A 27,840-nucleotide genomic window follows, 5' to 3' on the forward strand; every position below is an offset into this window, starting at 1 on the left:
GACCTTAACCTTACAGAAAGCCCTGAAGACTTGAGGCACTGCACTGCCCTCCAGAGTTCAGAGATGATATTGCACCTTATTTACTACAGGATAGTCACTGTCTTCCAATTGGGATTATTTCACCCTTATAGTATAGACATATTCAGACAAACAATGAGTAAAGACGTACAAGACTCACAGGTAATTTTACCTTTTTATTGCTTAAACTGCCATCTGGAACAATCTATACCAAAAGGATAAACATCTTTGCACATACAGGAAGTCAAACAGAGTACAGTCATTGGGTAGAATAGAAAAAGAATGGTCCTCAGATGACCTGCAGCACTCAGAGCCTGCTGCAGGCCCCACAAACTTGCTGAAGGTCAGGCTAGCAGGAGTGTCTATGCCCGGGTTACATAAGCTAAGGCAAACCGGGTGGATTGCAGTGTGCCTACTAGTGAGCACTAATCTTGTGATGTGTTTTACCATATCAGTACTTCTATGTGAAGAAACACCAGCAAACCACTGGTGGGTTGTGATCTGTCAGCAAATAGACACCTGCAATATTCCAGAACATCAACCATCTGAAAGCAATACAAAAGTTTTGGACCAAGTAGGCAACACTGCAATCGACTCAGTATCATGTTGATTGGTTACACAAGTCCATCCATCCATCCAGTCAGCCACACTGTTTTGTACATAAGATTCAAATTGGAAACATGACAGAACCTCAGAAAGGGATAAAAGCATTAACGTATGTAAGGGTCCTTTCTGTTAGAAAGGGGTGAGGGGCAAGCTGTGAGGCAGGAATGAACAGGAATACAACTTAGACTATAGATTTCTGCAGGAGTTAGAAGAAAAAGAGCTAATGACATGTGTTCTTAAGATTCAAGGGGTGAAGCCGATAGTGAATGACCAACTGTTTGATCGACAGGGGCAGTTTGAGAATACCATTACTTTACACTATGCTGTAGGTAGGCATAGAGTAGATAACAAATCATTTTCACTATGCTTTAACAGCGAAGCTGCTTTAAAATAAAATATATAATCATGACAATTTAATCTGATGTCTGAATTACCACAGTTGGGATGCTTTCTAACGCTTTTTAACTTTTGCACTCAAATACATAAATAATTAAGTCTTAAAACCATCTACAATTCAAATGTATATGAATTACTTTAAAGCCCTTTCGCCTACTTTTAAGAGGTTAACCCATGACTTTGTCACAATACAACTACATACTGTTTTGTCAGTTGACAAGAATAAGCATTTATTTACGCTGTGGCACTGAACACCTAAAATAGAATTTATGGAAAAATAAGCATTTACAAAAAGACATTTAAACGTACTTAACTTTACCATCACTCCAAACCATAACCATAACATTAGTTTGTTCAGTCAATAAAGAACTTTAATAGTCATAATAATAATAATTCTGTTTAAAAACATAGCAATTAAGTTATTTGGTGTATACTGAAATGCTGAATACTGAAAACCATTTAATAATATTTTTCACCTCTATTGTAGCCAATAATGTACCAACAAATCAGAGGTGAGTGTTAACATGGGGATACTTCCTGTTTTGAGTTCCACTGCTTCTGACAGAATAAGAATCTTCTATGCGTTCTGAGTTGTGAAAACAATTACTAACATTTAGCTCTAGTTTGGTAGCTTTCCAACAGACAACTTTCTGGTTGCATTAAGTTGTACAAACTCTCTCAAACTAGATAAAATAACAGTGAATTGGATTGATGGACCAATCAATGGAAACAATATGAGAAAATGTAAAAATGTCTGCAATTTAATGTACAGTAACAATGGAGGATAACCATTGGTTATCACTGGATGAAAGCTACATAAGTAATTAGATGCAATCATTATGCTCCCAGCATTCTTGTAATTCTAAAAAGTACAATTTTATGAATTATTTTGTAAGGATGTCAACATTGACACATTTTTATTGGAACTGAACTAGTTAAAAATATCTGAACAATATTCAGCATGGACGCTTACTTCACCATGTTACGTTTGATTGTCCCATCTGATCATTGGCCTGTCCTAACCTCGGCCAATCCCCTACTAATCACTGCTCGTGTTTAAACTATAGGAAAACAACTCTAGATTCAGTGAATGCAGTGAAAGCATACCATATGAATTTGGTACATTTAAACTGTAACATAACTGTGCTCCTATAGGTGACTATGATAGCTAGGTGATGGGCAGCATAACATTTAGATGAGTAAAAAAAAAAAAAGCTAAGCAAATGGAAGATAATTTTAAGTGACATTGAAGCAAAATTGCTTTGGTGGACCCTGGTTCTAAAACAGGCGTTATGGGGTTACATCAGGGATTAGGGGGTGGGTACAGGAGGCGTTATGGGGTTACATAGGGGGTGGGTACAGGAGGCGTTATGGGGTTACATAGGGGGTGGGTACAGGAGGCGTTATGGGGTTACATAGGGGGTGGGTACAGGAGGCGTTATGGGGTTACATAGGGGATGGGTACAGGAGGCGTTATGGGGTTACATAGGGGGTGGGTACAGGAGGCGTTATGGGGTTACATAGGAGATAGGTACAGGAGGCGTTATGGGGTTACATAGGGGATGGGTACAGGAGGCGTTATGGGGTTACATAGGGGATTAGGGGATGGGTACAGGAGGCGTTATGGGGTTACATAGGGGATGGGTACAGGAGGCGTTATGGGGTTACATAGGGGATTAGGGGGTGGGTACAGGAGGCGTTATGGGGTTACATAGGGGATGGGTTATGGGGTTACATAGGGGATTAGGGGGTGGGTACAGGGGTACAGGATGCGTTATGGGGTTACATAGGGGATTAGGGGGTGGGTACTAGAGGGTACAGGGAGTGGGTGTGTTATGGGGTTACATAGGGGATGGGTACAGGAGGCGTTATGGGGTTACATAGGGGATGGGTACAGGATGCGTTATGGGGTCACATGGGGGATTAGGGGGTGGGTACAGGGGTAGGGGATGCGTTATGGGGTTACATATGGGATTAGGGGGTGGGTACAGGGGTACAGGATGCGTTATGGGATTACATAGGGGATTAGAGGGTGGGTACAGGGGTAGGGGATGCGTTTTGGGGTTACATTGGGGATTAGAGGGTACAGGGAGTGGGTGTGTAATGGGGTTACATTGGGGATTAGGGGGTGGGGTAGGGTGTGTTCTGGGGTTACAAAGGGGATTAGGGGGTACAGGGTGTGTTATGGGGTTACAAAGAGGATTAGAGGGCACAGGGTGTGTTATGGGGTTACAAAGGGGATTAGGGGGTACAGGGGGTGTAATGGGGTTACAAAGAGGATTAGGGGGTACAGGGTGTGTTATGGGGTTACAAAGGGGATTAGGGGGTACAGGGGGTGTTCTGGGGTTACAAAGGGGATTAGTGGGTACAGGGGGTGTTCTGGGGTTACAAAGGGGATTAGGGGGTACAGGGGGTGGGGATTAGGGGGTACAGGGGGTGGGGAAACCCCTCAGACAGACAGTGACACGAAGCTGTTGTACTGTTGGATGTTGCGTTTGAGAATGTCCGAGCAGGGTCCCAGGACACGCTCGAACCGCGGTCGGTCCAGCTTCACACACTTCAGAGGACCGCGGGCGACCACAGTGGCAGCACGGGGACGGTTCATCAGCAGGGCAATCTCACCTGGAGGAACAGAATACATGTTCAATACAAAACAGGCTTCAGAAATCTGGTTAATTTAAATAGAACCGTCCCGTGAGAAGCTTCCCAACTCAGGTTAGAGCTTTGTGCTTTTTCATCATACCACCATAAAATGTGAGATTCAGGATTAAATAGTGCATACATAAACAAATCAATATAGAAAGAAACTTGATGCCTGAAGAGGTTCTTCTTACCAAAGTAGTCAGACGGTTGTAACCTCCCAACTTCCACAAACTCCTCGTTCTCAGAGCGACGCTGCAATACAGCTGCAGAACCCTATAGAACACCAACATTAGGGTAGTGTTCAGTAGGGAGAAACGGTGTTGAAACAGAGTGAAACGGGGAGGTACTTTAGTGTGATGTGCACACCTCCAGTATGATGAAGAACTCGTCGCCAGGCTCTCCCTGCACCACAATCTTCTGTCCATCATCAAACTGCACCGGCTCCAGAGAGTCAGCCACCGTCAGACGCTCCCATTTGTCCAGAGACTCTGAGGGGGTGGAGTCACAAGACGGGGGCGTATGTAACGTCACAATACTGAACCAAAAGGAAACTGTACAGTACAGCTAGGTGGTAGAGGAAGGGTTATTAACCCCTCTGGAAATGAACAGCATCTTGAAAGCCACTGTTTGAAAGTTGCTATTATCATTATTATTACAGGGAAAGATGAGAAGAAACAGTGAGCCTTACCTAAGATGGAGACTTTGCTGAGGAATTCCTCATACATCTTCCTCTTCCTCAAAGTGCTGCCCTGTAAACAACAACAGTGAACACTAAGGCTGTACACCCTTTGAACTACAGGTAGGCCACTGTGGCTATTTGATCATAATGTACAGTAGACCTACCAGAGTGGCCTACCATCAAAAACAATAGAGAAAATGCATGCCATAGCACTTCAAAATGGAAAAGGCTGTGGCAGCCAATGTGTTGTGTTCAATGTAGGCCTACATTCCATGAGACTTTAGGAGAAAAAAAAAGAGGGCTTGACATTAACCTGTTTATCCACTTGTCCTTCAGACATGGAGGTGACTGAAAAACTTGTGTTGTTTGATGAAAGAAACCACTTTACAAAATAAAATGCATTATCATTCCCATACCATTATTACAGAGAATCAGACAAATTATGCTACCCTCTGTATATTAACTACTGTATATTAGCTACTTAGCTCATTCAACCCGGTGTCAAAATACAACACTGCCCATTTACAAAAAACAATTAAAATAAAGCTCTTTTCTTGACTCGCTTTTCAAAGATGTCTAGAAATGTACACGTTTTGTTCTCTTGTAGGAAGCAATCACTCCCCTATTACTGACTACAAATGATCTAGAACTGGACTAATAACTCACTAACTAGTAATCACTCCCCTATTACTGACTACAAATGATCTAGAACTGGACTAATAACTCACTAACTAGTAATCACTCCCCTATTACTGACTACAAATGATCTAGAACTGGACTAATAACTCACTAACTAGTAATCACTCCCCTATTACTGACTACAAATGATCTATAACTGGACTAATAACTCACTAACTAGCAGAGGATGTGAACAAAATGTGCACACGTGGCTACATGCAGCTCTCACTTTGATCTCAAAACAAGAGTACAGACTCACGACCGCTCATGCTGTAAACAGTCCAGTTCAAATATGGTACAAATCCATATACGGCACGGGTCTATTTGCATATAGACCTACTGCAGCTATGATTGGTTATGCCACACCGGTCTGTGTAAAGCACGGGCTGAGTCGTGTGTGTCAATGCAATAGAAACCTACTCGGATGCGTTCCGCCTACAACTAAATCTCTTGCATAGTTTATTATGTTGCATTGAAAATGGATAATAATGCATTGATTGGAATCACAATTGCCACAGTAAAGGGAATCATTGATAGTGTTAACAGGGAAAACTGTAGAACAGTGGTAAACCAACCTTTTCTGAGTCAAAATGCACGCTCAGTTTTTAACGTGACTAATAAAATAAACATAACCCTATGCAACATTAACCAATTAAAAACAGTACTGTAGCAATGAGGTTGCTCAGTATGCTATAGGCCCAATACATTATAACCGCATATTAGCTTTACTTGAATTGCCAATGCATTGTTGTTTGGGCAATTTTTGACCACACCAGTAATAGATCCGTTGTTGTATTACTTGTATTCTCACTCAGCTGTATGGAGGGTCCGTCTCTCAACATCCCTCCACTGACCAAAAAGGGTCACTGTCTTCCAGCTGATGGTACAACTTGAGTCACACTGCATTATTTCTGCCTTATGAAGAAATTCATGTTATTACTCCTATGAGGAAAGTGCAATATTATTCCATATTAAATAAGACCCAAGACGCTAATAATAACAGCCTATCTACTTTCCTACTCATTCATTACTGCTGCAGCGCTTGTTGTAGCACCGAGTGGAAATAGGAAGAACATGCATTTTATGGCTTTTAAAAGTGTTGAATACAAAGTGTTGACAGTACGGAGTACGAATTTAACATCAACTCACTCATAAAAACAGCATATCTTTGCTGTACTCGTTGACAGTCTCTCTCTAGCCATGGTTTTAAACATTTAGAAATCTCACCGAATCAAATTTACTGCAGTCACTGTAATCTGAGCCACCCGATTGGCCAGCGGTAGACCTTTCGTGCACTTGATTTGCTCTCAGGGCACGCTGGTAAGCCAGAGTTTGTATCTTCAGACACATCAAAATGGCAACAGTTGGCCTACCCGGCGCATAGGACAGCTGAATCAGGTGCACCGACCGCCAACAGCCAGAGACAAATAAAAAAAACTAACAAGGCTTTATCATTGAGGTTTTAACAGAAATGTTTGCAGATCAACTAGGAATGTTTTGGAGATCGACGTGACCACTGCTCTAGAAAGTTGATAAGTTCAATCTTGTGCTTCTCTCTGTGGGCTGATATTTCTGCACGGCAGTCCCGGGGGAGCTGTGCCGACAGTCTCTGGGCTACTGCGCGCATGCAGCTTAGAGGGAACATTGGTTGTCTGTATATTCAATTAATTAAATATAGCAGTTATAAAAATCATAGCAATTCCACCTTTCCCTACTCCTCGTTAATTATTAGTATTGAAAGTAAATTGAACAAATTGAGTCAGTCGGGTGAAGTGTCAGCAGAGCAGGGCGAGGCTCACCATGAGTATCCTCCTGTAGCTGTCTCTGTCAATGCCCCACAGTTTAACGTTGGTCTTGGCTCGGACGGTGGCAGCCCTGGGGGTCCCGTAGATCAAGGCCAACTCTCCAAAGCTGCCCCCCTCCCCGATATTGGTCACCCACTCATTGTTGACATACACCTGGCAGGAAGGTGGGGGGGGGGGGGGTTAAGATATTAAGACCAGGTAAGGTTAGTGTGTTGCTGTCTCTATTAGATGTAGTCATTTCTGCCTATGTCGTTTCATGTATTGTGTAGAAATAATTAGGTTTGGCCATCTAATTAGAAACCTATTTCTATGAGAGTAGGCATGCTAAGGTAACAGATGACAAAAAACAACATATAAACGGTATAAAAAGGGAGAGTTTCAAAAGTAAGCCTGTCATATTCCGGGGGGAAAAAACAAGACAAGCTTTCAACTTGGGGCCTGTCTTCTTTTAAACTGGAACGCTTGTGTGTGTGTTAACATGCGAGTCATTGTGTAAAAGCAAAAAGAGTGCTGTTGGTTGCTAAAATAGATCAAAGAGACGTACATCCGTCTCTCCTTGGTCGATGACGTAGAAATTATCCCCCTCATCACCTGACGGGGAAGAGAGGATATTGTTAATATTTTCTCTGGAATAAAAAGACATTCAGGTCTAATTGAATTTCAACTGAATCTAAAGAAAAATAAGATCCTACTGTACCTTGCATAATGATAGTCTCTCCAGCGATGTAGGTAACTGAAAACATGGCATCAAATATGTCACTGCGAATAAAGATTGGATTTGTTAAGCTTTTGTAAAAATATAAAAGTTTGTGACTTGATCAGTGGGATTGATAAACTCATTGACAACCAAACTTTACAGACAAATCAAAGCCTGTTAACAACATACCTCCTCTCGTTGTCATCCAAGTGAGAGAATAGCACATTCTTTTCGATAGCTTTAGCCAGGGCAGCCATTGTTTTGTAGTCTTTAGGAATGACCTTGAAAACAAAATGCATCCAAGATTAGGAATTTCACCCTAGCTATTCACAAGCTCTCCAGCCAGCCCATAGATGACTAAGTAGAGGATACTTTTGTGGACTAGTCTGAGCAACTGTGTTTTGTGGACTAGTCTGAGCAACTGTGTTTTGTGGACTAGTCTGAGCAACTGTGTTTTGTGGACTAGTCTGAGCAACTGTGTTTTGTGGACTAGTCTGAGCAACTGTGTTTTGTGGACTAGTCTGAGCAACTGTGTTTTGTGGACTAGTCTGAGCAACTGTGTTTTGTGGACTAGTCTGAGCAACTGTGTTTTGTGGACTAGTCTGAGCAACTGTGTTTTGTGGACTAGTCTGAGCAACTGTGTTTTGTGGACTAGTCTGAGCAACTGTGTTTTGTGGACTAGTCTGAGCAACTGTGTTTTGTGGACTAGTCTGAGCAACTGTGTTTTGTGGACTAGTCTGAGCAACTGTGTTTTGTGGACTAGTCTGAGCAACTGTGTTTTGTGGACTAGTCTGAGCAACTGTGTTTTGTGGACTAGTCTGAGCAACTGTGTTTTGTGGACAAGTCAGGGATGCAAACTGGGGAGGGCCCAAAAAGGTGACTTTTTTTTGCATGTTTCAGTGCAAAACATATATATATCCCTGCTAGGAGGAAGTGCAGGTTTTTACTAATTAAACAAAGATTATGATCTACATGATCAGTCTCTGTGTGTAAAATAAGTGGTTAATGTGAACCCAACTCATAGGTAACCTAACTCATGTTGCCTCGACTTTACTGCAAATGACACTCAAGTCTTGAGAAGAAAAAAAAACACTTATATTGCAGTTAGCCATGACAGCCTTTATAATAGAACGCTTGTGATCACACACACACAAACATTGCACTTGGGAAAAAACATCTTAAAGTAGAAATACAATGAAACAAAAAGGCATTCTATTTTTGCTCTATAATAGTGGCCACTTATAGTAGACATCAATCAAGTACACAAGGCTACATGTGTGCAAAAATAACATTCACTAAGTAAAAAAATGTAATAATCCCCCTCACTCACAAATGTTACTGTCAAGCGCAACACAACAAAAGCAATATCTTTGGGCTACACTGCACATTATTACATTTCTGCCTGTGGACATCTGTCCTACAATGTGCCAGCAGAGCATGATACCCTTTGTTGGCATAATTCACCTCTTTCAGGCAGAGTACACCTGTCATACCTCTTTTTATCCACTGTACTGAAAAAGTGAGAAAGAGGGAAAGTGTGTGGTGTTCCTTTCACCTCTATAGTGGCATCCAGCTTAAGCCAGGCCCAGCTCCAGCTACACTTGATCCCTGAATCCACTTGTTTAACAAGCAACACCTCATTTTCACCTAATTCTCTTTCTGAAAATTAACCACATACTGTAGAGGTTAAACATTACTTCACAGATCGTAGTTAGTTCGTTAGCAAATTAACTAGTCAACATTTCACACAGATTGCCAGGGTCCAGTAAGCAACTAACGTGTTATAACTTGAGGAACGGCAAGGAGTCATATACCAGTTAAAACTACAGCGAATTGGTTAGGTTTACTAACGTTAGCTCATCTGATGTTGTAACGTTAGCTAACTAACGTTATCTGTCTGACTTTATTAGCCAGATAATTTTCACACCATAAACTCAGTTATTTGATCAGTTAAGCTGGCTAATGTTGCTCAACATTTCTCTGACTATCTAATGGAGTATTCGATCCAGCTAGCAAGATAACATTACTCAATGCTAACAATACTTGTTCCACCACACTCTCCCTCACCTCAAACTATCCAAATGCAAGTTGTTTTTCAGTAACAGCTCATGAGGCACTGATGCTGTAACGAGCAAATTGGTTGTCTCTTCTCTCTTCAGTAGCATGCTGCATTCTGTTGCTATGTGAACGATGGATACAGCCTTGGATACAGCAAGTACTGCGCTGAAAGCGCATCACTCGTTTGCTTACAGACAGTGGTGTGATCCAAAGCCAAGCATCCCTGGGACTAGTCCGAGTGACTGTGTTCTGTGGGCCAGCCCGAGTGACTGTGTTCTGTGGGCCAGCCCGAGTGACTGTGTTCTGTGGGCCAGCCCGAGTGACTGTGTTCTGTGGGCCAGCCCGAGTGACTGTGTTCTGTGGGCCAGCCCGAGTGACTGTGTTCTGTGGGCCAGCCCGAGTGACTGTTCTGTGGGCCAGCCCGAGTGACTGTGTTCTGTGGGCCAGCCCGAGTGACTGTGTTCTGTGGGCCAGCCCGAGTGACTGTGTTCTGTGGGCCAACCCGAGTGACTGTGTTCTGTGGGCCAACCCGAGTGACTGTGTTTTGTTGATGCTGTGTTGTTTTAGTAGAGCCATGTGTTTGAAGGCGATTTCCTTTTTTTCCTGCATGCGTTTCCTCACCTTTCTGACATAGGATGCAGCGTCCTCCTCTGTGTAGACCTCAGCGCTGATGGCTCCTCTCCGCCGGCGACCTTTGACAACGGGGTTCATGGGAGGAGACACCTCCTCATCCCTGGAGTCAGAACGGCTGCTGGCCTTCTGCTGGTTTAGGATCTGCTTGGCCTCCTCCTGCACGAGGTCACAAACATCCAATCAGCTGCCCGGGGAATTCTTTCCAATATAAAAGGCACTAAAATGGTAAAAATACTTTCATGGAAGGGCCTGTCAGGTCTGGAGGTACACAGCTAGACGGTACGCATGCATGCACGCAGTTGCACGCATACACACCACCCTACCCACCCAGACTCACCTTCTCCAGCCTCTCAAAGTACTCTCTGAGGAATGCCATGGGTCTGTCAGGCCTGGAGGTACACAGCTGGACGATGCAGTCCTTCAGCAGCTGCTGGATGTTGTGTTTCTGCACGTAGAGCTCACACTCCCTCAGACTCCTCTCCTCCTCACTGCTCGTACTGCTCGACGCCATCACGATGTGCTCCTGCTCCGCTACAACCTGGTAAACAAACTCTGACCTTTGAACTAGAGATGGAGAGACAACTTGGATGGTTACTTCTGTCATTTTCTGAAAGAGTAACAATGCTCTTCTAATGTGGTTGTTATTGTCTTCTAAAATGAGGGCGCATGTGAGACAGAAATAAAGTGAAGAGAGGTGTTGCAGGGATGCTTGATGGAAATGCGGTCATATGATGGTGTGGTAAACCCACTGTATCCTTGCTTGATGTCATCTGACATTTATCAAGTTTCATAATGCAGAGGTCGGGATTACTGTATATCATAAACAGTAAATAGCACCATGTCATTCCTATTCTAACAAAGTAGATTATCAAAGACAGAGCCAGATAGCTAGCACGCCATGCTGCTTTACTACTAAAGAGAGGATTTATTGCATTGGTAAAGATAAGTCCTCCACCAAAGGGTTACATTGTACTGTTCATACGGTTCAGTCGCATCACTCTAAGGCAGATCATGAGGTCACAATTATAAATTAGAACTTGTTCTCAACTTGCCTACCTGGTTAAATAAAGGTGAAAAAAATGAAGATAAAAATTATAGAAACAACCATTTACATCAAGCATTAATAAACTAAATATCTAGCCGAGCTAATGTTGAATAGGTTTTCAGACGGTTCTTGAATTTCCTGTTATCTAGTGATGCTTATTGCTCTGGCGTTTACTGCTTGTGAACTTTCTCCTGTAATATTATGAGAGATGTCAAAAAGAAAAGAAAAAAGGCCTTACTTCCAAACCGTTGATTGGAGCAGTAACGTTTACCAGCTGGAAGGGTCAATTATAAAGCAAATACTGGTTGGCTATAATGCTAGTTAGCTAGCTATGATATTAGCTATTGCCTTCAAATACAACAGGGAGCATAACAGATGACAGCACTCGAGACCTAGCTAGTTAGCTAAGTTAGGCCTTTAATACGTAGTTAGCTAGGTACTAGAGTTAGTACACGTCACATCGCTGTTTGGTCGCAGATTACTGGTACGTTAGCTAGTTAGTTAACTTAAACATACTAAATGACGAAGCTAGCTTGCTCAAACTGTATTGATTGATATCAAATCTAGCTAACTAGTTGGCATTTAGGCCTGCAAAGCCCTCTTGGCAATGACGCCATCTTGAGCTCTATCATAAACAAATACGAGGCGGAGGCTACATATCCGGCAATTGCAAGGATATCAATTTTCAACGACGAAGCATGTAAATACTTACAAGAACCCGCGAATTCTTACCGAGCCCTTCGTCACTGACTCGGTTTTGGATGTTATTTCCACAAGCGTACCAAATTTCTCCCTTCGACTTTTCCAAATCCTTGAACCGCTGCCCCACCGGATACGGATTTAGGACCAATCACGAGCCGTCATTGACGTCAATTCGCCTCGTTCTGACATGTGAGCCGTAACCCTTGGCAACATTAAAGGGGAACGCACGGAAATCATGACGTCAATGGGAAAATTATTAAAATGATAGCGGATAGAAGGACCCGATAGTCGCCTATTCAAAATGTCCCAGGAACAGTGGGTGGAGCGTCCTCTATTCAAATAAATCTCAATATAGGAATCTTTTTTGGGATGAGATTGTTGTTTTATATTAATGTCTGCATGCTATGCCTCAAAGATGGGCAGCAAAACATTCGATGGGTCCATCCATTTGATGCAGCACACTCCAACCGATCAAAACAATTCCTCGTGCCCAGAATGAAGGTGATATTAAATAATCGCAATCGTTTCATGTATAATGGGCGGTGCTCCCTGTACTTTTTCTGGAGAGTTGTATTGTAAATGAGGGGATTCGATTAATCTCGGCCGGGCGACCGAGTAGGCGTGTTTTGCACCGGGTGAAAGTTGATTGCATTCGTTGCTGTCTCCCTGGTGTCGGCTCAAAACAAAGTGATTTATAGCACGTGGAGTAACGCTGAGTGTTACACCTTGATTACACTGACAGGATCATCGAGATTTGGTACACCAGAAATACATTAATTTCCAATGGAACGCTGCATTGCATTGCAGAGCGTTCTGTGTGGTACATGCATTGGATTTATTGTATCTCTATGCATCAAATTGTATGCATAGGCAGATTGACGAAATGGTAGCAGAAGGTGAATGTTGAACTTTTGCTGCGTACTATTTTCGCAATGATGCTGTAGGTGCGACCAGGGCCTTCTTGCCATACAGTATACATTTTACTTAGTCTTCACAATTACATGCCGCATCACAACAAAAATTATAATTGTACACATTAGCAACGTCTTCCGTAGTTTACTACTGGTACCGCACACAAGTCAAAGCAAAGCACAAGTTGAAAAAATCCAACACGTGCGACACACTGCACACAGTGAACGCCACGCACCGCAACCATTCCTGCAGATGAGTCGCAGTGGTGTGTATTGCCTCCCAATGAAATCAATGAATTTCTGCCTGAACACATACAGTTGACACAACCGATGTGCGTAATGAGTAGGATTCTGTGTTTTCACATGCAAAAGTGATTAGCTTTACCAATGAAAACGAGAATTAAAACATTCATTTTTATTGAAAATATATGTTGTATGTTTCTGGACGATGCACTATGCCTTGTAGACAAAATTACCGAGCAGCACATACTGTTCGATTTGAGAAGGGCGCTCCTGCTCCTCCCTCCCCGCTTTCGACCGATCACGTAAAAGGCCTTTACCCAGTGCCGCGGTGCAGCATAATCGAATCTACCCAATCATATACATGTTTTGAAAAGGTTGTGCAATCTGAGTGGTGCAGAGGTAGTCTCCAAATTCCAACCAGCCAATAGAAAAGGGCACTAAAGTGACGCATCTAGCCCTCAGCTGTTTTTGTTTTTGTCTGCCTCCTGTTAACTCTAGAAGTTAGGGTTAAAACAGAATACAAGCGCCGTGTTCTAAAATAGAAGAAACAACAAATACTTTTAGTTTCAGGATTCAAGCCAACAATTTCCAATTTGTATAGCATGTATTACATTGTAATAACTAATCCCAAGTGCATACGTGTGTAGAGGAGCTGGGTTTCGGAGTGATCGATCCGAACACAGGCCACTGAACTAGGGCAGTGGAGCAGGACAGGATAATCACTGTGGACGAGATGGAGGAACGGGAGACACCCGACGGTCCGGGAGGGCCTCAAGGCTTGATCAGCGCCTCGTTCAACCAGGACACCACGTAAGCAAGCTCCCTGTCTGCCAACTCGGGCCAGTTCTAGCGTATTCAACTTGTCACACTGTTAGAAGGTTCTTCTTGCATAATCTAGGCAGTAAATCTGTATGCGTCCGTCTAGCTGTAATATGGTCTGTCTGTTGGTCTGTAGCAGACATATGTTAATGTATGAATTATATCTTCTTACCTAACCCACTTGTGCATGTAGTTTATCAATGTTAATACAATTGTCCCATGGTGTCTCATCAACACAGTTCCTAAATTATAGGTTAGTACCTTGTGAAGTACGCCAACATACTACGAAGGCTTATAGATAGATGGCCAGAAAAGGTATCCAGGCAAGATTTGACCTACAGTAGAGATACTGGCCAGCACAGCAGACTATTGTGCAAATTTATTTTTTGTCTCGGATGATGACACATGCAATGAGTTGTGGAACTGTCATGATTTCTTGAATCACTAAGGCTATCGCCACTGCATGCATGGGGCGGTTGGATGAATTGCATTATGACAAAGGGTCTTTGGGTATGGGATCCCATGCTTAGTAACATTATGACAAAGGGTCTTTGGGTATGGGATCCCATGCTAGGTAACATTATGACAAAGGGTCTTTGAGTATGGGATCCCATGCTAGGTAACATTATGACAAAGGGTCTTTGGGTATGGGATCCCATGTTAGGTAACATTGTGAATGTTGGAAGTTGAGTGTGAGTGATAGAGGAGTAGCCAGACACTGTTGAGCTACAGGGCGGTTACAGGTGTAGTAACAGCCAGGTGGTCAAACACACATGTTCATGTTAGATCTCTGCCATTTTCCATCATCCTCAGACATGATAAGATAAGACAAGCAGCAGTTAGGCTATATGTTGCCTGGGATAGGCCTATATACCACTCACCCTCCACATAGCATAACCTAAACCACAAGGGGGAAAATGTTAAACTGATATTAGATCAGTGTCTACTCTAGAATGAATATGATCCTATATCTTCCTAGTCCATCCTATTCCACCTGTTGACAGATGCCTGCCCCTCCTTCACAGTATCTCTGTATATGCCCATAGTGTGCTTGATTATCAGGGGTGTTTGAAGTGCCTAGGGTGATCACATGACCCGAGTCAACTCTTGCTGTGTTGACTATACAGCACACGGTGTATCCTTCATTTCCCCCTGACTGCTATATATAGCTCAGTGGGTAGTGAGGCATTTCATGTATCCCCTACATTTCCTGGTAAGCGGAGTGTGTACAAAGGCTTTCCTTAGAAAACATCCTCTGCCTTTAGTGGTCCAATCAGCCTTGGTCCAATCAGCCTTTCCACTCATAAGCGTGTAGTAATTTAAGAATGCACTGAGTAAAGGTAGTAGCTGATACAGGTGTCCCGGTTAGAGAACAAGGATAGGGAGAGAGACTTTTCTCCAATCAAATATCCATTTCATTTCCATTAATTACTTGTGTGGTTTTGATATTGGACTCACAGATAACAAAAAGATAAATGCTGGAGTTTTTTTTTACAACTGCCTGAATTGTTTGTCACTGAAGTCATTCGATTTTATTGTATGGTTTTTCCATTGTTTGTTCATTTAGTTTAAGAGGTATAGCGTGCGTAACTCTGTGTTGTTGTATGTGTCGAACTGCTTTGCTTTATCTTGGCCAGGTCGCAGTTGTAAATGAGAACTTGTTCTCAACTAGCCTACCTGGTTAAATAAAGGTGATATAAAAACAAGGTAGATGATTATTTAGATTATGGCACAACAAGTGAACATCCAGCCTATTTGGTTACATCATATTAACAAACTGTAACCTTCAAGCAAACCTTGAGAGGAGATTATGATGAAACCATTATGGTGGTGTACAACACTACACCCCTATAGTGGATTATTAAACTACACACATAGTGGACACCATCTTGGATGTGTAACAACAGTTGGGTCTCTGTGTGTTTCAGGTCTCTATCAGTGGGCACTAAGTCAGGCTACAGACTCTTCTCTGTCACCTCAGTGGACAAGATGGACTGCATCCACGAAGGAGGTGAGTGAGTGTCCTTATAGCCTGTGTGTACTGGTAGCTACAGTTAAACACCTAGCTGGTATCCTAGCACCGGGACAAAACAAACACCCAATAAGCTGTGGTCAGGTCAACTAGCATGGTTGAACAGTAGTCTTGTAACCAGAGAACAAGTTGTTCTAAGCTGACATAGCCCTCCCTCTCCCACATATGTAAACAATGGTAGAAAGCAGTGTGTTACACCATAAGCCTGTTCCCAGTAATGCATTCTGCAAGTATTTGACCAGTGTTTCATATCACAGAGAGAGGAAAGTGTGTGATCCTATGAATGTTTTAGTTTGAATGAATGATGGAATGAATGATGCAAAGTGTGTGTGTGAGTGGTGTGTGTGTATTCTATGCGCAGTGTGTTTTATATTAGCACTTGTATGTGATTTAACCCTTCCGTCCTCCCTTCCCCTCCCCTCCCTCCCTCTCCCCTCCCCTCCCTCTTCCTCCCTCTTCCTCCCTCTTCCTCCCTCTTCCTCCCTCTTCCTCCCTCTTCCTCCCTCTTCCCTTCCCTTCCCTTCCCTTCCCTTCCCTTCCCTTCCCTTCCCTTCCCTTCCCTTCCCTTCCCTTCCCTTCCCTTCCCTTCCCTTCCCTTCCCTTCCCTTCCCTTCCCTTCCCTTCCCTTCCCTTCCCTTCCCTTCCCTTCCCTTCCCTTCCCTTCCCTTCCCTTCCTCTCCCTCTCCCCTCCCTCCCTCCCTCCCTCCCTCCCTCCCTCCCTCTCTCCCCTCCCTCTCCCTTCCTCTCCCTCTCCCCCTCCCCCTCCCCTCCCCTCCCCTCCCCTCTACCCCTCCCTCTCCCCTCCCCTCCCTCTCCCAGCGGAGTGTCCAGACGTGTATATTGTGGAGCGGTTGTTCTCCAGCAGTCTGGTGGCGGTGGTCAGTCTCTCCATGCCCCGACGTATGAACGTCTACCACTTCAAAAGGGGAACAGAGATCTGCAACTATAGCTACTCTAACAACATCCTCTCAGTCCGGCTCAACAGACAGGTAATGGACATATTCCAAACCCATTCCTCACCGCTACACTATTAGAAAAAAGGTGCTATCTAAAATGTTAAAGGGTTCCCCAAAGGACAGCAAAATAACCCTTTTTTCTAAGACTGTATACTTAGGTCAGATTGAGGCCCCATTCCAATCCAATCTCTCTCACCAATCCTGAGATCAGTTCAGTTGAAAAGTTTCCCTGTCTGTCCCCTGTAGAGGCTGGTGGTGTGTCTGGAGGAATCAGTCTACATCCACAACATCAAAGACATGAAGCTGCTGAAGACGCTGCTCAACACGCCCCACAACCCCTCAGGTACTGAATACGGACACAAACACACACACAATTCATCATACCCTCAACTATGCTCAGTTTCTAAACACAGACAAACCCTCCAACCCGCCAGGTCTCTGTGCCCTCTCTGTGAACCATGGTAACTCCTACCTGGCGTACCCTGGCAGTCAAACCATCGGCGAGATCATGGTCTATGACACCAACAACCTGGTAAGACCTGATATTCAATTGACTTCTGCCACCGCTACTATTCAAACCACTGTCTGCACAGCACAACGCAGGGGGTATTCATGTTGACCCCAATGGCAGCTTGTGGCTTAGGTAGTAGAGTAGTTGGAGAGGTAGTTGAGCTGCCTTAATACTTTTGGGTACATGAAGTACAGTCATTGCATGTCACGGCTGTGGAAGTGGTCACAGGTTGACGATGTTACTAATGTGTGACCTGTGTTTTCCTCAGAGCAAGGTGACGATGATCCCAGCCCATGACAGTCCCCTGGCTGCCCTCACATTCAACGCTTCAGGAACCAAACTCGCCAGTGCCTCCGAGAGGGTGAGTCTGACTGTTCCTTTCTCTCTCTTTCTGGTTGTCTCCACCTATCTTTCAACTATACCTCTCTCTCTCTATATATATATATATATACACTGAGTGTACACAACATTAGAACACTTACACCTTTTGTCTCACCCATTCACCCTCTGAATGACACACATACACAATGCATTTCTCAACTGTCTCAAGGCTTAAAAATCCTTCTTTAACCTGTCTCCTCCCCTTCATCTACACTGGTTGAAGTGGATTTATCAAGTGGCATCCATAAGGGATCATAGTTTTCACCTGGATTCACCTGGTCAGTCTGTCATGGAAAGAGCAGATGTTCCTAATGTTTTGTGCACTCAGTGTACATCTCTGTCTACAGTTCTGTCTGATCATCTCCTCCTCCAATCCAGGGTACAGTGATCAGAGTGTTCACCATCCCAGAGGGACAGAGGCTGTTTGAGTTCCGTAGAGGGATGAAGAGGTCCGTTTATACCAGACTACAGATACTACATGTGTAGACAGACTACAGATACTACATGTGTAGACAGACTACAGATACTACATGTGTAGACAGACTACAGATACTACATGTGTAGACAGACTACAGATACTACATGTGTAGACAGACTACAGATACTACATGTGTAGACAGACTACAGATACTACATGTGTAGACTACAGATACTACATGTGTAGACAGACTACAGATACTACATGTGTAGACAGACTACAGATACTACATGTGTAGACAGACTACAGATACTACATGTGTAGACAGACTACAGATACTACATGTGTAGACAGACTACAGATACTACATGTGTAGACAGACTACAGATACTACAGATACTACATGTGTAGACAGACTACAGATACTACAGACACAACAGACACAACAGATCAAATGAACAGTTATTTGTCACATGCGCCGAACAGGTGTAGACCTTACCATGAAACGCTTACTTATAAGCCCTTAACCAACAATGCCGTTTTAAGAAAATATTTACTAAATAAACTAATAAAAAAACATGTAACACAATAAAATAACAATAGAGAGGCTATATACAGGGGGTACCGATACCGAGTCAATGTGGAGGCTATATACAGGTGGTACCGATACCGAGTCAATGTGGAGGCTATATACAGGGGGTACCGATACCGAGTCAATGTGGAGGCTATATACAGGGGGTACCGATACCGAGTCAATGTGGAGGCTATATACAGGGGGTACCGATACCGAGTCAATGTGGAGGCTATATACAGGGGGTACCGATACCGAGTCAATGTGGAGGCTATATACAGGGGGTACCGATACAGAGTCAATGTGGAGGCTATATACAGGGGGTACCGATACCGAGTCAATGTGGAGGCTATATACAGGGGGTACCGATACCGAGTCAATGTGGAGGCTATATACAGGGGGTACCGATACAGAGTCAATGTGGAGGCTATATACAGGGGGTACCGATACCGAGTCAATGTGGAGGCTATATACAGGGGGTACCGATACCGAGTCAATGTGGAGGCTATATACAGGGGGTACCGATACCGAGTCAATGTGGAGGCTATATACAGGGGGTACCGATACCGAGTCAATGTGGAGGCTATATACAGGGGGTACCGATACCGAGTCAATGTGGAGGCTATATACAGGTGGTACCGATACCGAGTCAATGTGGAGGCTATATACAGGGGGTACCGATACCGAGTCAATGTGGAGGCTATATACAGGGGGTACCGATACCGAGTCAATGTGGAGGCTATATACAGGTGGTACCGATATAGAGTCAATGTGGAGGCTATATACAGGGGGTACCGATACCGAGTCAATGTGGAGGCTATATACAGGGGGTACCGATACCGAGTCAATGTGGAGGCTATATACAGGGGGTACCGATACCGAGTCAATGTGGAGGCTATATACAGGGGGTACCGATACAGAGTCAATGTGGAGGCTATATACAGGGGGTACCGATACCGAGTCAATGTGGAGGCTATATACAGGGGGTACCGATACAGAGTCAACGTGGAGGCTATATACAGGGGGTACCGATACCGAGTCAATGTGGAGGCTATATACAGGGGTACCGATACCGAGTCAATGTGGAGGCTATATACAGGGGGTACCGATACCGAGTCAATGTGGAGGCTATATACAGGGGGTACCGATACCGAGTCAATGTGGAGGCTATATACAGGGGGTACCGATACCGAGTCAATGTGGAAGCTATATACAGGGGGTACCGATACCGAGTCAATGTGGAGGCTATATACAGGGGGTACCGATACCGAGTCAATGTGGAGGCTATATACAGGTGGTACCGATACCGAGTCAATGTGGAGGCTATATACAGGGGGTACCGATACCGAGTCAATGTGGAGGCTATATACAGGGGGTACCGATACCGAGTCAATGTGGAGGCTATATACAGGTGGTACCGATACCGAGTCAATGTGGAGGCTATATACAGGGGGTACCGATACCGAGTCAATGTGGAGGCTATATACAGGGGGTACCGATACCGAGTCAATGTGGAGGCTATATACAGGTGGTACCGATATAGAGTCAATGTGGAGGCTATATACAGGGGGTACCGATACCGAGTCAATGTGGAGGCTATATACAGGGGGTACCGATACAGAGTCAATGTGGAGGCTATATACAGGGGGTACCGATACCGAGTCAATGTGGAGGCTATATACAGGGGGTACCGATACAGAGTCAATGTGGAGGCTATATACAGGGGGTACCGATACCGAGTCAATGTGGAGGCTATATACAGGGGGTACCGATACAGAGTCAATGTGGAGGCTATATACAGGGGGTACCGATACCGAGTCAATGTGGAGGCTATATACAGGGGTACCGATACCGAGTCAATGTGGAGGCTATAATCAGGGGGTACCGATACAGAGTCAATGTGGAGGCTATATACAGGGGGTACCGATACCGAGTCAATGTGGAGGCTATATACAGGGGGTACCGATACCGAGTCAATGTGGAGGCTATATACAGGGGGTACCGATACCGAGTCAATGTGGAGGCTATATACAGGGGGTACCGATACCGAGTCAATGTGGAGGCTATATACAGGGGGTACCGATACAGATTCAATGTGGAGGCTATATACAGGGGGTACCGATACAGAGTCAATGTGGAGGCTATATACAGGGGGTACCGATACCGAGTCAATGTGGAGGCTATATAACAGGGGGTACCGATACCGAGTCAATGTGGAGGCTATATAACAGGGGGTACCGATACCGAGTCAATGTGGAGGCTATATACAGGGGGTACCGATACAGAGTCAATGTGGAGGCTATATACAGGGGGTACCGATACCGAGTCAATGTGTGTGGGTACAGGTTAGTCGAGGTCATTTGTAGATGTAGGTAGGGGTAAAGTGACTATGCATAGATATTAAACAGTGAGTTGCAGCAGTGTAAAAACAAGGGGGGGGGGGGGGTTACCAGCCTCAGCATCCCAAATAAATGCATCACAGATTTCAAGTAATAGACACATCTCAACATCAACTGTTCAGAGGAGACTGCGTGAACCAGGCCTTCATGGTTGATTTGCTGCAAAGAAACCACTAGTAAAGGACACCAGTAAGAAGAAGAGACTTGCTTGGGCCAAGAAACACAAGCAATAACATTAGACCGGTGGAAATCTGTAATTTGGTCTGATGAGTCCAAATTTGAGATTTTTGGTTCCAACCGCCGTGTCTTTGTGAGACGCAGAGTAGGTGAACGGATGATTTCCGCATGTGTGGTTCCCACCGTGAAGCATGGAGGAGGAGGTGTAAGGGTGTGGGGGTGCTTTGCTGGTGACAGTGTTTGTGATTTATTTAGAATTCAAGGCACAATTAACCAGCATGGCTACCACATCATTCTGCAGCGATAAGCTATTGGCTATTTGGCCAAGAAGGAGAGTGATGGAGTGCTGCATCAGATGACCTGGCCTCCACAATCACCCGACCTCAACCCAATTGAGATGGTTTGGGATGAGTTGGACCGCAGTGTGAAGGAAAAGCAGCCAACAAGTGCTCAGTATAAAATAAGGCTGTAACGTAACAAAATGTTTAAAAAGTCAAGGATTCTGCATACTTTCCGAATGCACTGAATATAGGGCAGCAGCTTCTAAGGTGCAAGGTTGAGTACCGAATGGTAGCCGGCTAGTGAAAGCTATTTAACAGTCTGATGGCCTTGAGATAGAATAGGTTTTTCAGTCTCTCGGTCACAGCTTTGATGCACCTGCACTGACCTCGTCAACTGGATGATAGCGGGGTGAACAGACACTGGCTCGGGTGGTTGATGTCCTTGATGATATTTTTGGCATTCCTGTGACATCGGGTGCTGTAGGTGTCCTGGAGGGCAGGTAGTTTGGCCATTGTGATGCGTTGTGCAGACCGCACCACCCTCTGGAGAGACTTGCGGTTGTGGGTGGTGCAGTTGCCGTACCAGGCGGTGATACAGTACGACAGGATGCTCTCAATTGTGCATCTGTAAAAATTTGAGGGTCTTAGGAGCCAAGCCAAATTTCTTCAGCCTTCTTAACCACACTGTCTGTGTGGGTGGACCATTTCAGATGGTCAGTGATGTGAACACCGAGGAACTTGAAGCTTACCACCTTCTCCACTGCGGTCCCGTCAATGTGGATAGGGGGGTGCTCCCTCTGCTGTTTCCTGAAGTCCACGATCAGCTCCTTCGTTTTGTTGATATTGAGTATGAGGTTATTTTCCTGGAAATACTTCCCCAGGGCCCTCACCTCCTCCCTGTAGGCTGTCTCGTCATGGGTGAACAGAGAGTACAGGAGGGGGCTGATCACGCACCCTTGTGTGGCCCCAGTGTTGAGGATCAGCGAAGTGGAGGTGATGTTTCCTATCTTCACCACCTGGGGGCAGCCCGTCAGGAAGTCCAGGACCCAGTTGCACAGGGCGGGGTTCAGACCCAGGGCCCCGAGCTTAATGATGGACTTGGAGGGTACTATGGTGTTGAAGGCTGAGCTATAGTTAATGAACATCATTCTGACGTAGGTATTCCTCTTGTCCAGGGCAGTGTGCAGTGCGATGGTGATTGCATCCTCTGTGGGTCTATTGGGGCAGTAAGCAAATTGAAGTGAGTCTAGGGTGTCAGGTAAGGTAGAGGTGAAATTATCCTTAATTAGCCTCTCAAAGTACTTAATGATGACAGAAGAGGGTGCTACGGGGCGATAGTCACTTTGTTCTGTTACCTTTGCTTTCTTGGGTACAGGAACAATGGAGGACATCTTGAAGCAAGTGGGGACTGTAGTGTCTGTGGTATCTGTAGTCTGTCTACACATGTAGTGTCTGTAATATATGTAGTGCCTGTAGTGTCTGTGTCTGTTGTATCTGTAGTGTCCCCTTCTGAGGGGGAAAAGGCGTTGTCGTGCCCTCTTCACAACTTTCATGGTGTGTTTGGACACTACAGATACAACATGTGTAGACAGACTACAAATACTACAGACACTACTGTTACTAAACTCAGCAAAAAAAGAAACGTCCTCTCACTGTCAACTGTATTTATTTTCAGCAAACTTGTGTAAATATTTGTATGAACAAAACAAGATTCAACAACTGAGACATAAACTGAACAAGTTTCACAGACATGTGACTAACAGAAATTTAATAATGTGTCCCTGAACAAAGGGGGGGTCAAGTAACAGTCAGTATCTGGTAAAAAAAAGTAACAGTCAGTATCTGGTGTGGCCACCAGCTGCATTAAGTACTGCAGTGTATCTCCTCCTCATGGACCGCACCAGATTTGCCAGTTCTTGCTGTGAGATGTTACCCCACTCTTCCACCAAGGCACCTGGAAGTTTCTGGGGGGAATGGCCCTAGCCCTCACTCTCCGATCCAACAGGTCCCAGATGTGCTCAATGGGATTGAGATCCGGGCTCTTCACTGGTCATGGCAGAACACTGACATTCTTGTCTTGCAGGAAATAACACACAGAACAAGCAGCATGGCTGGTGGCATTGTCATGCTGGAGGGTCCTGTCAGGATGAGTCTGCAGGAAGGGTACCACATGAGGGAGGAGGATGTCTTCCCTGTAACGCACAGTGTTGAGATTGCCTGCCATCTCAGTCCGATGATGGTGTGACACACCGCCCCAGACCATGACGGACCCTCCACCTCCAAATTGATCCCACTCCAGAGTACATGTCTCTGTGTAATGATCATTCCTTCGACGATAAACGCAAATCCGACCATCAGCTCTGGTGAGACAAAACCGCAACTCGTCAGTGAAGAGCACTTTTTGCCAGTCCTGTCTGGTCAAGCAACAGTGGGTTTGTGCCCATAGGCGACGTTGTTGCCGGTGATGTCTGGTGAGGTCCTGCCTTATAACAGGCCTACAAGCCCTCAGTCCAGCCTCTTTCAACCTGTTACTGATGAAGGGATTGTGCGTTCCTGGTGTAACTCGGGCAGGTGTTGTTGCCATCCTGTCCCGCAAGTGTGATGTTCGGATGTACCAATCCTGTGCATGTGTTACACGTGTCTTAACGACCGTTCCACAGGTGCATGTTCATTAATTGTTTATGGTTCACTGAACAAGCATGGGAAACAGTGTTTAAATCCTTTACAATGAAGATCTGTGAAGTTATTTGGATTTTTACAAATTATCTTTGAAAGACAGGGTCCTGAAAAAGGGACGTTTCTTTTTTTGCTGAGTTTGTGTAGACCGACTACAGATATTGCAGACACTGCAGATATTAGACACTACATACTGCAGATATTACAGAGACTACATACACTGCAGATATTAGACACTACATACACTACAGATACTACATACACTGCAGATATTACAGAGACTACATACACTACAGATATTGCAGACACTGCAGATATTAGACACTACATACACTACAGATACTACATATACTGCAGATATTACAGACACTACAGATACTACATACACTGCAGATATTACAGACACTACATACACTACAGATACTACATACACTGCAGATATTACAGACACTACATACACTACAGATACTTACATACACTGCAGATATTAGACACTACATACACTACAGATACTACATACACTGCAGATATTACAGACACTACATACACTACAGATACTACATACACTGCAGATATTACAGACACTACAGATACTACATACACTGCAGATATTATAGACACTACATACACTACAGATATTACTGATAATACAGAACAGACACTACATGTGCAGACAGAATACAGATATGACAGACACAAATACGACAGACAGGTACTACATGTGTAGACAGACTACAGAACGATTCCAAGGTATTGTAGTGGTAGTTTTGGTATCTTGCGGGATGATCACTCTTACCATGTGTGTCTGTGTCTCAGGTATGTGAGTATCAGCTCGTTGTCCTTTAGTTCAGACGCACAGTTCCTCTGTGCCTCCAGCAACACAGAGACGGTCCATATCTTCAAACTGGAACAGCACAGCCCCAGGTACTCACTGTTTACTCTCCAGATTTTGTTGTGTTGATCGTCTTACGACTTGTCCCTTTCTGGTCCTCAGTGGCTAGTTGTCAGGTGTGTTCATGTTTTATGTTAGTTTTGTTTCTGTAGTCAGTCAGGAAGAGCAGTGTGATTGACTCCTGCCTGTCTCCTCTGCCTGTCTCTAGTCGAGATGGCGAGTCTCCTACGTGGGGTGCCTATGTGGGGAAGATGTTCACAGCAGCCAGCACCTACCTTCCCTCCCAGGTCTCTGACATGATGCACCAAGACCGGGCCTTTGCCACCGTACGACTCAACATGTTCGGACTCAAGAACGTATGCGCCTTGTCCACGTAAGTTTGTGTGTTTGCGGGGGGATGCAGGGCGGGATGGTGTGTCACTTTATTTTACAGTCCTATTACTTGCTATATTTTCAGGGTTCAGAAGCTACCTCGGCTGCTGGTGGCATCATCAGATGGACATCTCTACATCTATAACATTGACCCACAGGACGGAGGAGAGTGTGTTCTGGTCAGGAAACACAGGTGAGGGACTGGGTTCTGGTCAGGAAACACAGGTGAGGGACTGGGTTCTGGTCAGGAAACACAGGTGAGGGACTGGGTTCTGGTCAGGAATCACAGGTGGGGGACTGGGATCTGTGTGTGTGAGCCTCAGAGTTGGGGTCAATAACATTTCAATTCCAGTCCATTCAGGAAGCAAAATGACATTCTAATTAATTTCAATGCTTTTCAATGAGGGAAATGTGGAATTTAATTTACTTTCTGAATTGACTGGAATTGAAATGGAACTGACCCCAACCCTGGTGAGCATATGTGTGTGCTTAAGCATGTTTGTATATGTGCGTGAACTCAGGCTCTCTTTGTGTTTTCTCTAGGCTATTTGCAGGAGGTGAGGCGCCACAGGAAGCACAACAGGAAGAGAAGGAGTCAGAGGATGGAAGGTCCCTCCCACCGTCAACCAGCCCATCATATGCTGCCACTGTGTCCCTCCCCTCGACTGCACCCTCTTCTACCACTCTCACAGGTAATGTGTGTGGTTTGCTTCATGAATGTAGTATGTCTTACCTTGTGTGATTTAAGGACTTTTTTCAATCCGTATCACAGAAGTTTAGCTTTACTGCGTGATTGAAATTTAAGGAAATGTTCCCGCTTTAGGAAACTGCATCACGGTAAACGCTGCATATGTCGGCTCAATTGGAAATGACCTTTAAATGTGTATTGTGGAATCTGTAAATCTTCAGCTTTATAGACTGAATACAGTCCTTAGTCTGGTGACGTGCCCTGTAATCTCTCTTCTTCTATCCTCTTCCCAGGCTACTCAGAGGATGGAGGGGCTGAGAAAGGGGATGTGATTCCTGAACATGAGTTTGCCGAGGGACCCGTCTGTCTGGATGATGAGAACGAGTTTCCCCCCGTCAGCAAACAGACCAACTGACCCACCACTTCCCTGGAACCAATCAACTGGAGCCATTCACGCAAGAAGGAAGTATATCAGTGTTAAGAGAACCCCCCACCCCATGTCCCCAACGAGCCCATGTCCCCACCGATCAAATGGGAGAAACGTAGATGCCACAGTGTTGATTGGTTACTCGAATGTGCCATTCAGAAGTAGAGTGTGGCTAGATAGTGGACCTGTCTCTGTACATTGTCTTATACCTGGAACTAAAGGTCAGTATGAATACAATTTAAATCCATTCCCTAACTATCAGAAGGGAAGCAGGTCTGGGCTATGAATTTGTAGCCTTCCTCTAGTCTAATATTAACCAATATTTAACCTGGTTAAAAAGGGACTTTAATATTGAATTGCAATCATATAGAGCTATTGAGAAGTGCTCTGAGCTTTTTACTTTTATAACCTGTTTAGTATCATTTAGTGATTTATAACACTGACTGGATAGTGGGGTCCGAGTCGTATTCTGCTGCTTGATGCAGATTGGCTAGAACCCAGTGTAGGGTGGAAGAGGGCAGAGAGGGGCATGGACAGAGTGTGTCTTATCAGTGGGCTATAGCTGTGCCACGCCCCGAGAGAGAAGAGGGGGAGGGAAAGAGAGGGGATGGTGGAATAGAGAAGGAGAGAGACGGCGTTCTATCATATGTCTTGAGGTGATGTTTTTGAACTTATCTCTAGAAAAAAGGTGGGAAGAATAATAAAATACTGATAATGTGAAAAAGTTGATTAATAGTATTGTAGATCCTTACAGGTCCTTTTATTTCACTGATAAAATTATTAACACCATTGACTAAATAATGTTGAATATTGTAACATTTCAGACATGACGTAGATGTTTTTACTTTGTAAAAAATTATGTTGACTTGTACTAAATATTATTTTGGAATATGAAATTACAATTATTCATCAATGCATTAGACCTACGGTAATTAAGTGAAGGTCTTGGCGGAAAGTGGATTTTTATTGTTTGTGTATAATGTGTATGTATATATTATATGTGTGTGTGTATATATACAGTTGAAGTCGGAAGTTTACAAACACTTAGGTTGGAGTCATTAAAACTTTTTCAACCACTCCACAAATTTCTTGTTAACAAACTATAGTTTTGGCAAGTCTACTTTGT

General features: G+C 44.3%; 2 protein-coding genes across 4 annotated transcripts; one reads left to right on the top strand and one right to left on the bottom strand.

The window, feature by feature from the left end:
* Positions 1–181: 181 nt before the first annotated feature.
* Positions 182–12,114, bottom strand: LOC109900049 (cAMP-dependent protein kinase type I-alpha regulatory subunit). Of its 3 annotated transcripts, none has more exons than XM_020495773.2 (11): positions 11,971–12,107; positions 10,551–10,751; positions 10,202–10,369; positions 7,712–7,803; positions 7,523–7,584; positions 7,370–7,416; positions 6,820–6,978; positions 4,352–4,412; positions 4,030–4,151; positions 3,855–3,936; positions 384–3,642 (listed from the first exon to the last, which is right to left on the bottom strand). In XM_020495773.2, exons 2-11 carry the CDS (start codon positions 10,722–10,724, stop codon positions 3,470–3,472), a joined length of 1,140 nt encoding a protein of 379 aa, XP_020351362.1. In that variant the 5' UTR covers positions 10,725–10,751; positions 11,971–12,107; the 3' UTR covers positions 384–3,469. The 3 variants fall into 3 exon arrangements, with proteins under 3 accessions (XP_031691118.1, XP_020351362.1, XP_020351361.1); XM_020495772.2 differs by having other exon boundaries at positions 10,551–10,777; positions 11,971–12,086; XM_031835258.1 differs by having other exon boundaries at positions 182–3,642; positions 10,551–12,114.
* Positions 12,115–13,566: 1,452 nt separating this feature from the next.
* On the top strand, positions 13,567–27,799 carry LOC109900046 (WD repeat domain phosphoinositide-interacting protein 1). Its single transcript, XM_020495766.2, has 12 exons — positions 13,567–13,924; positions 15,862–15,944; positions 16,785–16,954; positions 17,168–17,264; positions 17,356–17,453; positions 17,701–17,793; positions 18,192–18,262; positions 25,152–25,259; positions 25,436–25,600; positions 25,685–25,792; positions 26,143–26,291; positions 26,581–27,799. The coding sequence occupies exons 1-12, from the start codon at positions 13,848–13,850 to the stop codon at positions 26,700–26,702; spliced, it is 1,341 nt and encodes a 446-aa protein (XP_020351355.2). The 5' UTR covers positions 13,567–13,847; the 3' UTR covers positions 26,703–27,799.
* Positions 27,800–27,840: the final 41 nt, after the last annotated feature.

The sequence above is a fragment of the Oncorhynchus kisutch genome, linkage group LG11 (assembly GCF_002021735.2).
Source record: "Oncorhynchus kisutch isolate 150728-3 linkage group LG11, Okis_V2, whole genome shotgun sequence".
Taxonomy (NCBI): Eukaryota; Metazoa; Chordata; class Actinopteri; order Salmoniformes; family Salmonidae; genus Oncorhynchus; species Oncorhynchus kisutch.

Excerpts from the sequence above, each read along its gene's own strand:
- LOC109900049 (XM_031835258.1), bottom strand. The coding sequence starts at position 10,817 with ATGACAGAAGTAACCATCCAAGTTGTCTCTCCATCTCTAGTTCAAAGG. Across the intron at positions 10,370-10,550 it reads ACTTTGAGAGGCTGGAGAAG|GAGGAGGCCAAGCAGATCCT; the intron begins GTGAGTCTGGGT and ends GACCTCGTGCAG. Across the intron at positions 6,979-7,369 it reads TCGACCAAGGAGAGACGGAT|GTGTATGTCAACAATGAGTG; the intron begins GTACGTCTCTTT and ends CCTTCCTGCCAG.
- LOC109900046 (XM_020495766.2), top strand. The coding sequence starts at position 13,848 with ATGGAGGAACGGGAGACACCCGACGGTCCGGGAGGGCCTCAAGGCTTG. Across the intron at positions 18,263-25,151 it reads TTCCGTAGAGGGATGAAGAG|GTATGTGAGTATCAGCTCGT; the intron begins GTCCGTTTATAC and ends TCTGTGTCTCAG. Across the intron at positions 25,260-25,435 it reads CTGGAACAGCACAGCCCCAG|TCGAGATGGCGAGTCTCCTA; the intron begins GTACTCACTGTT and ends GCCTGTCTCTAG.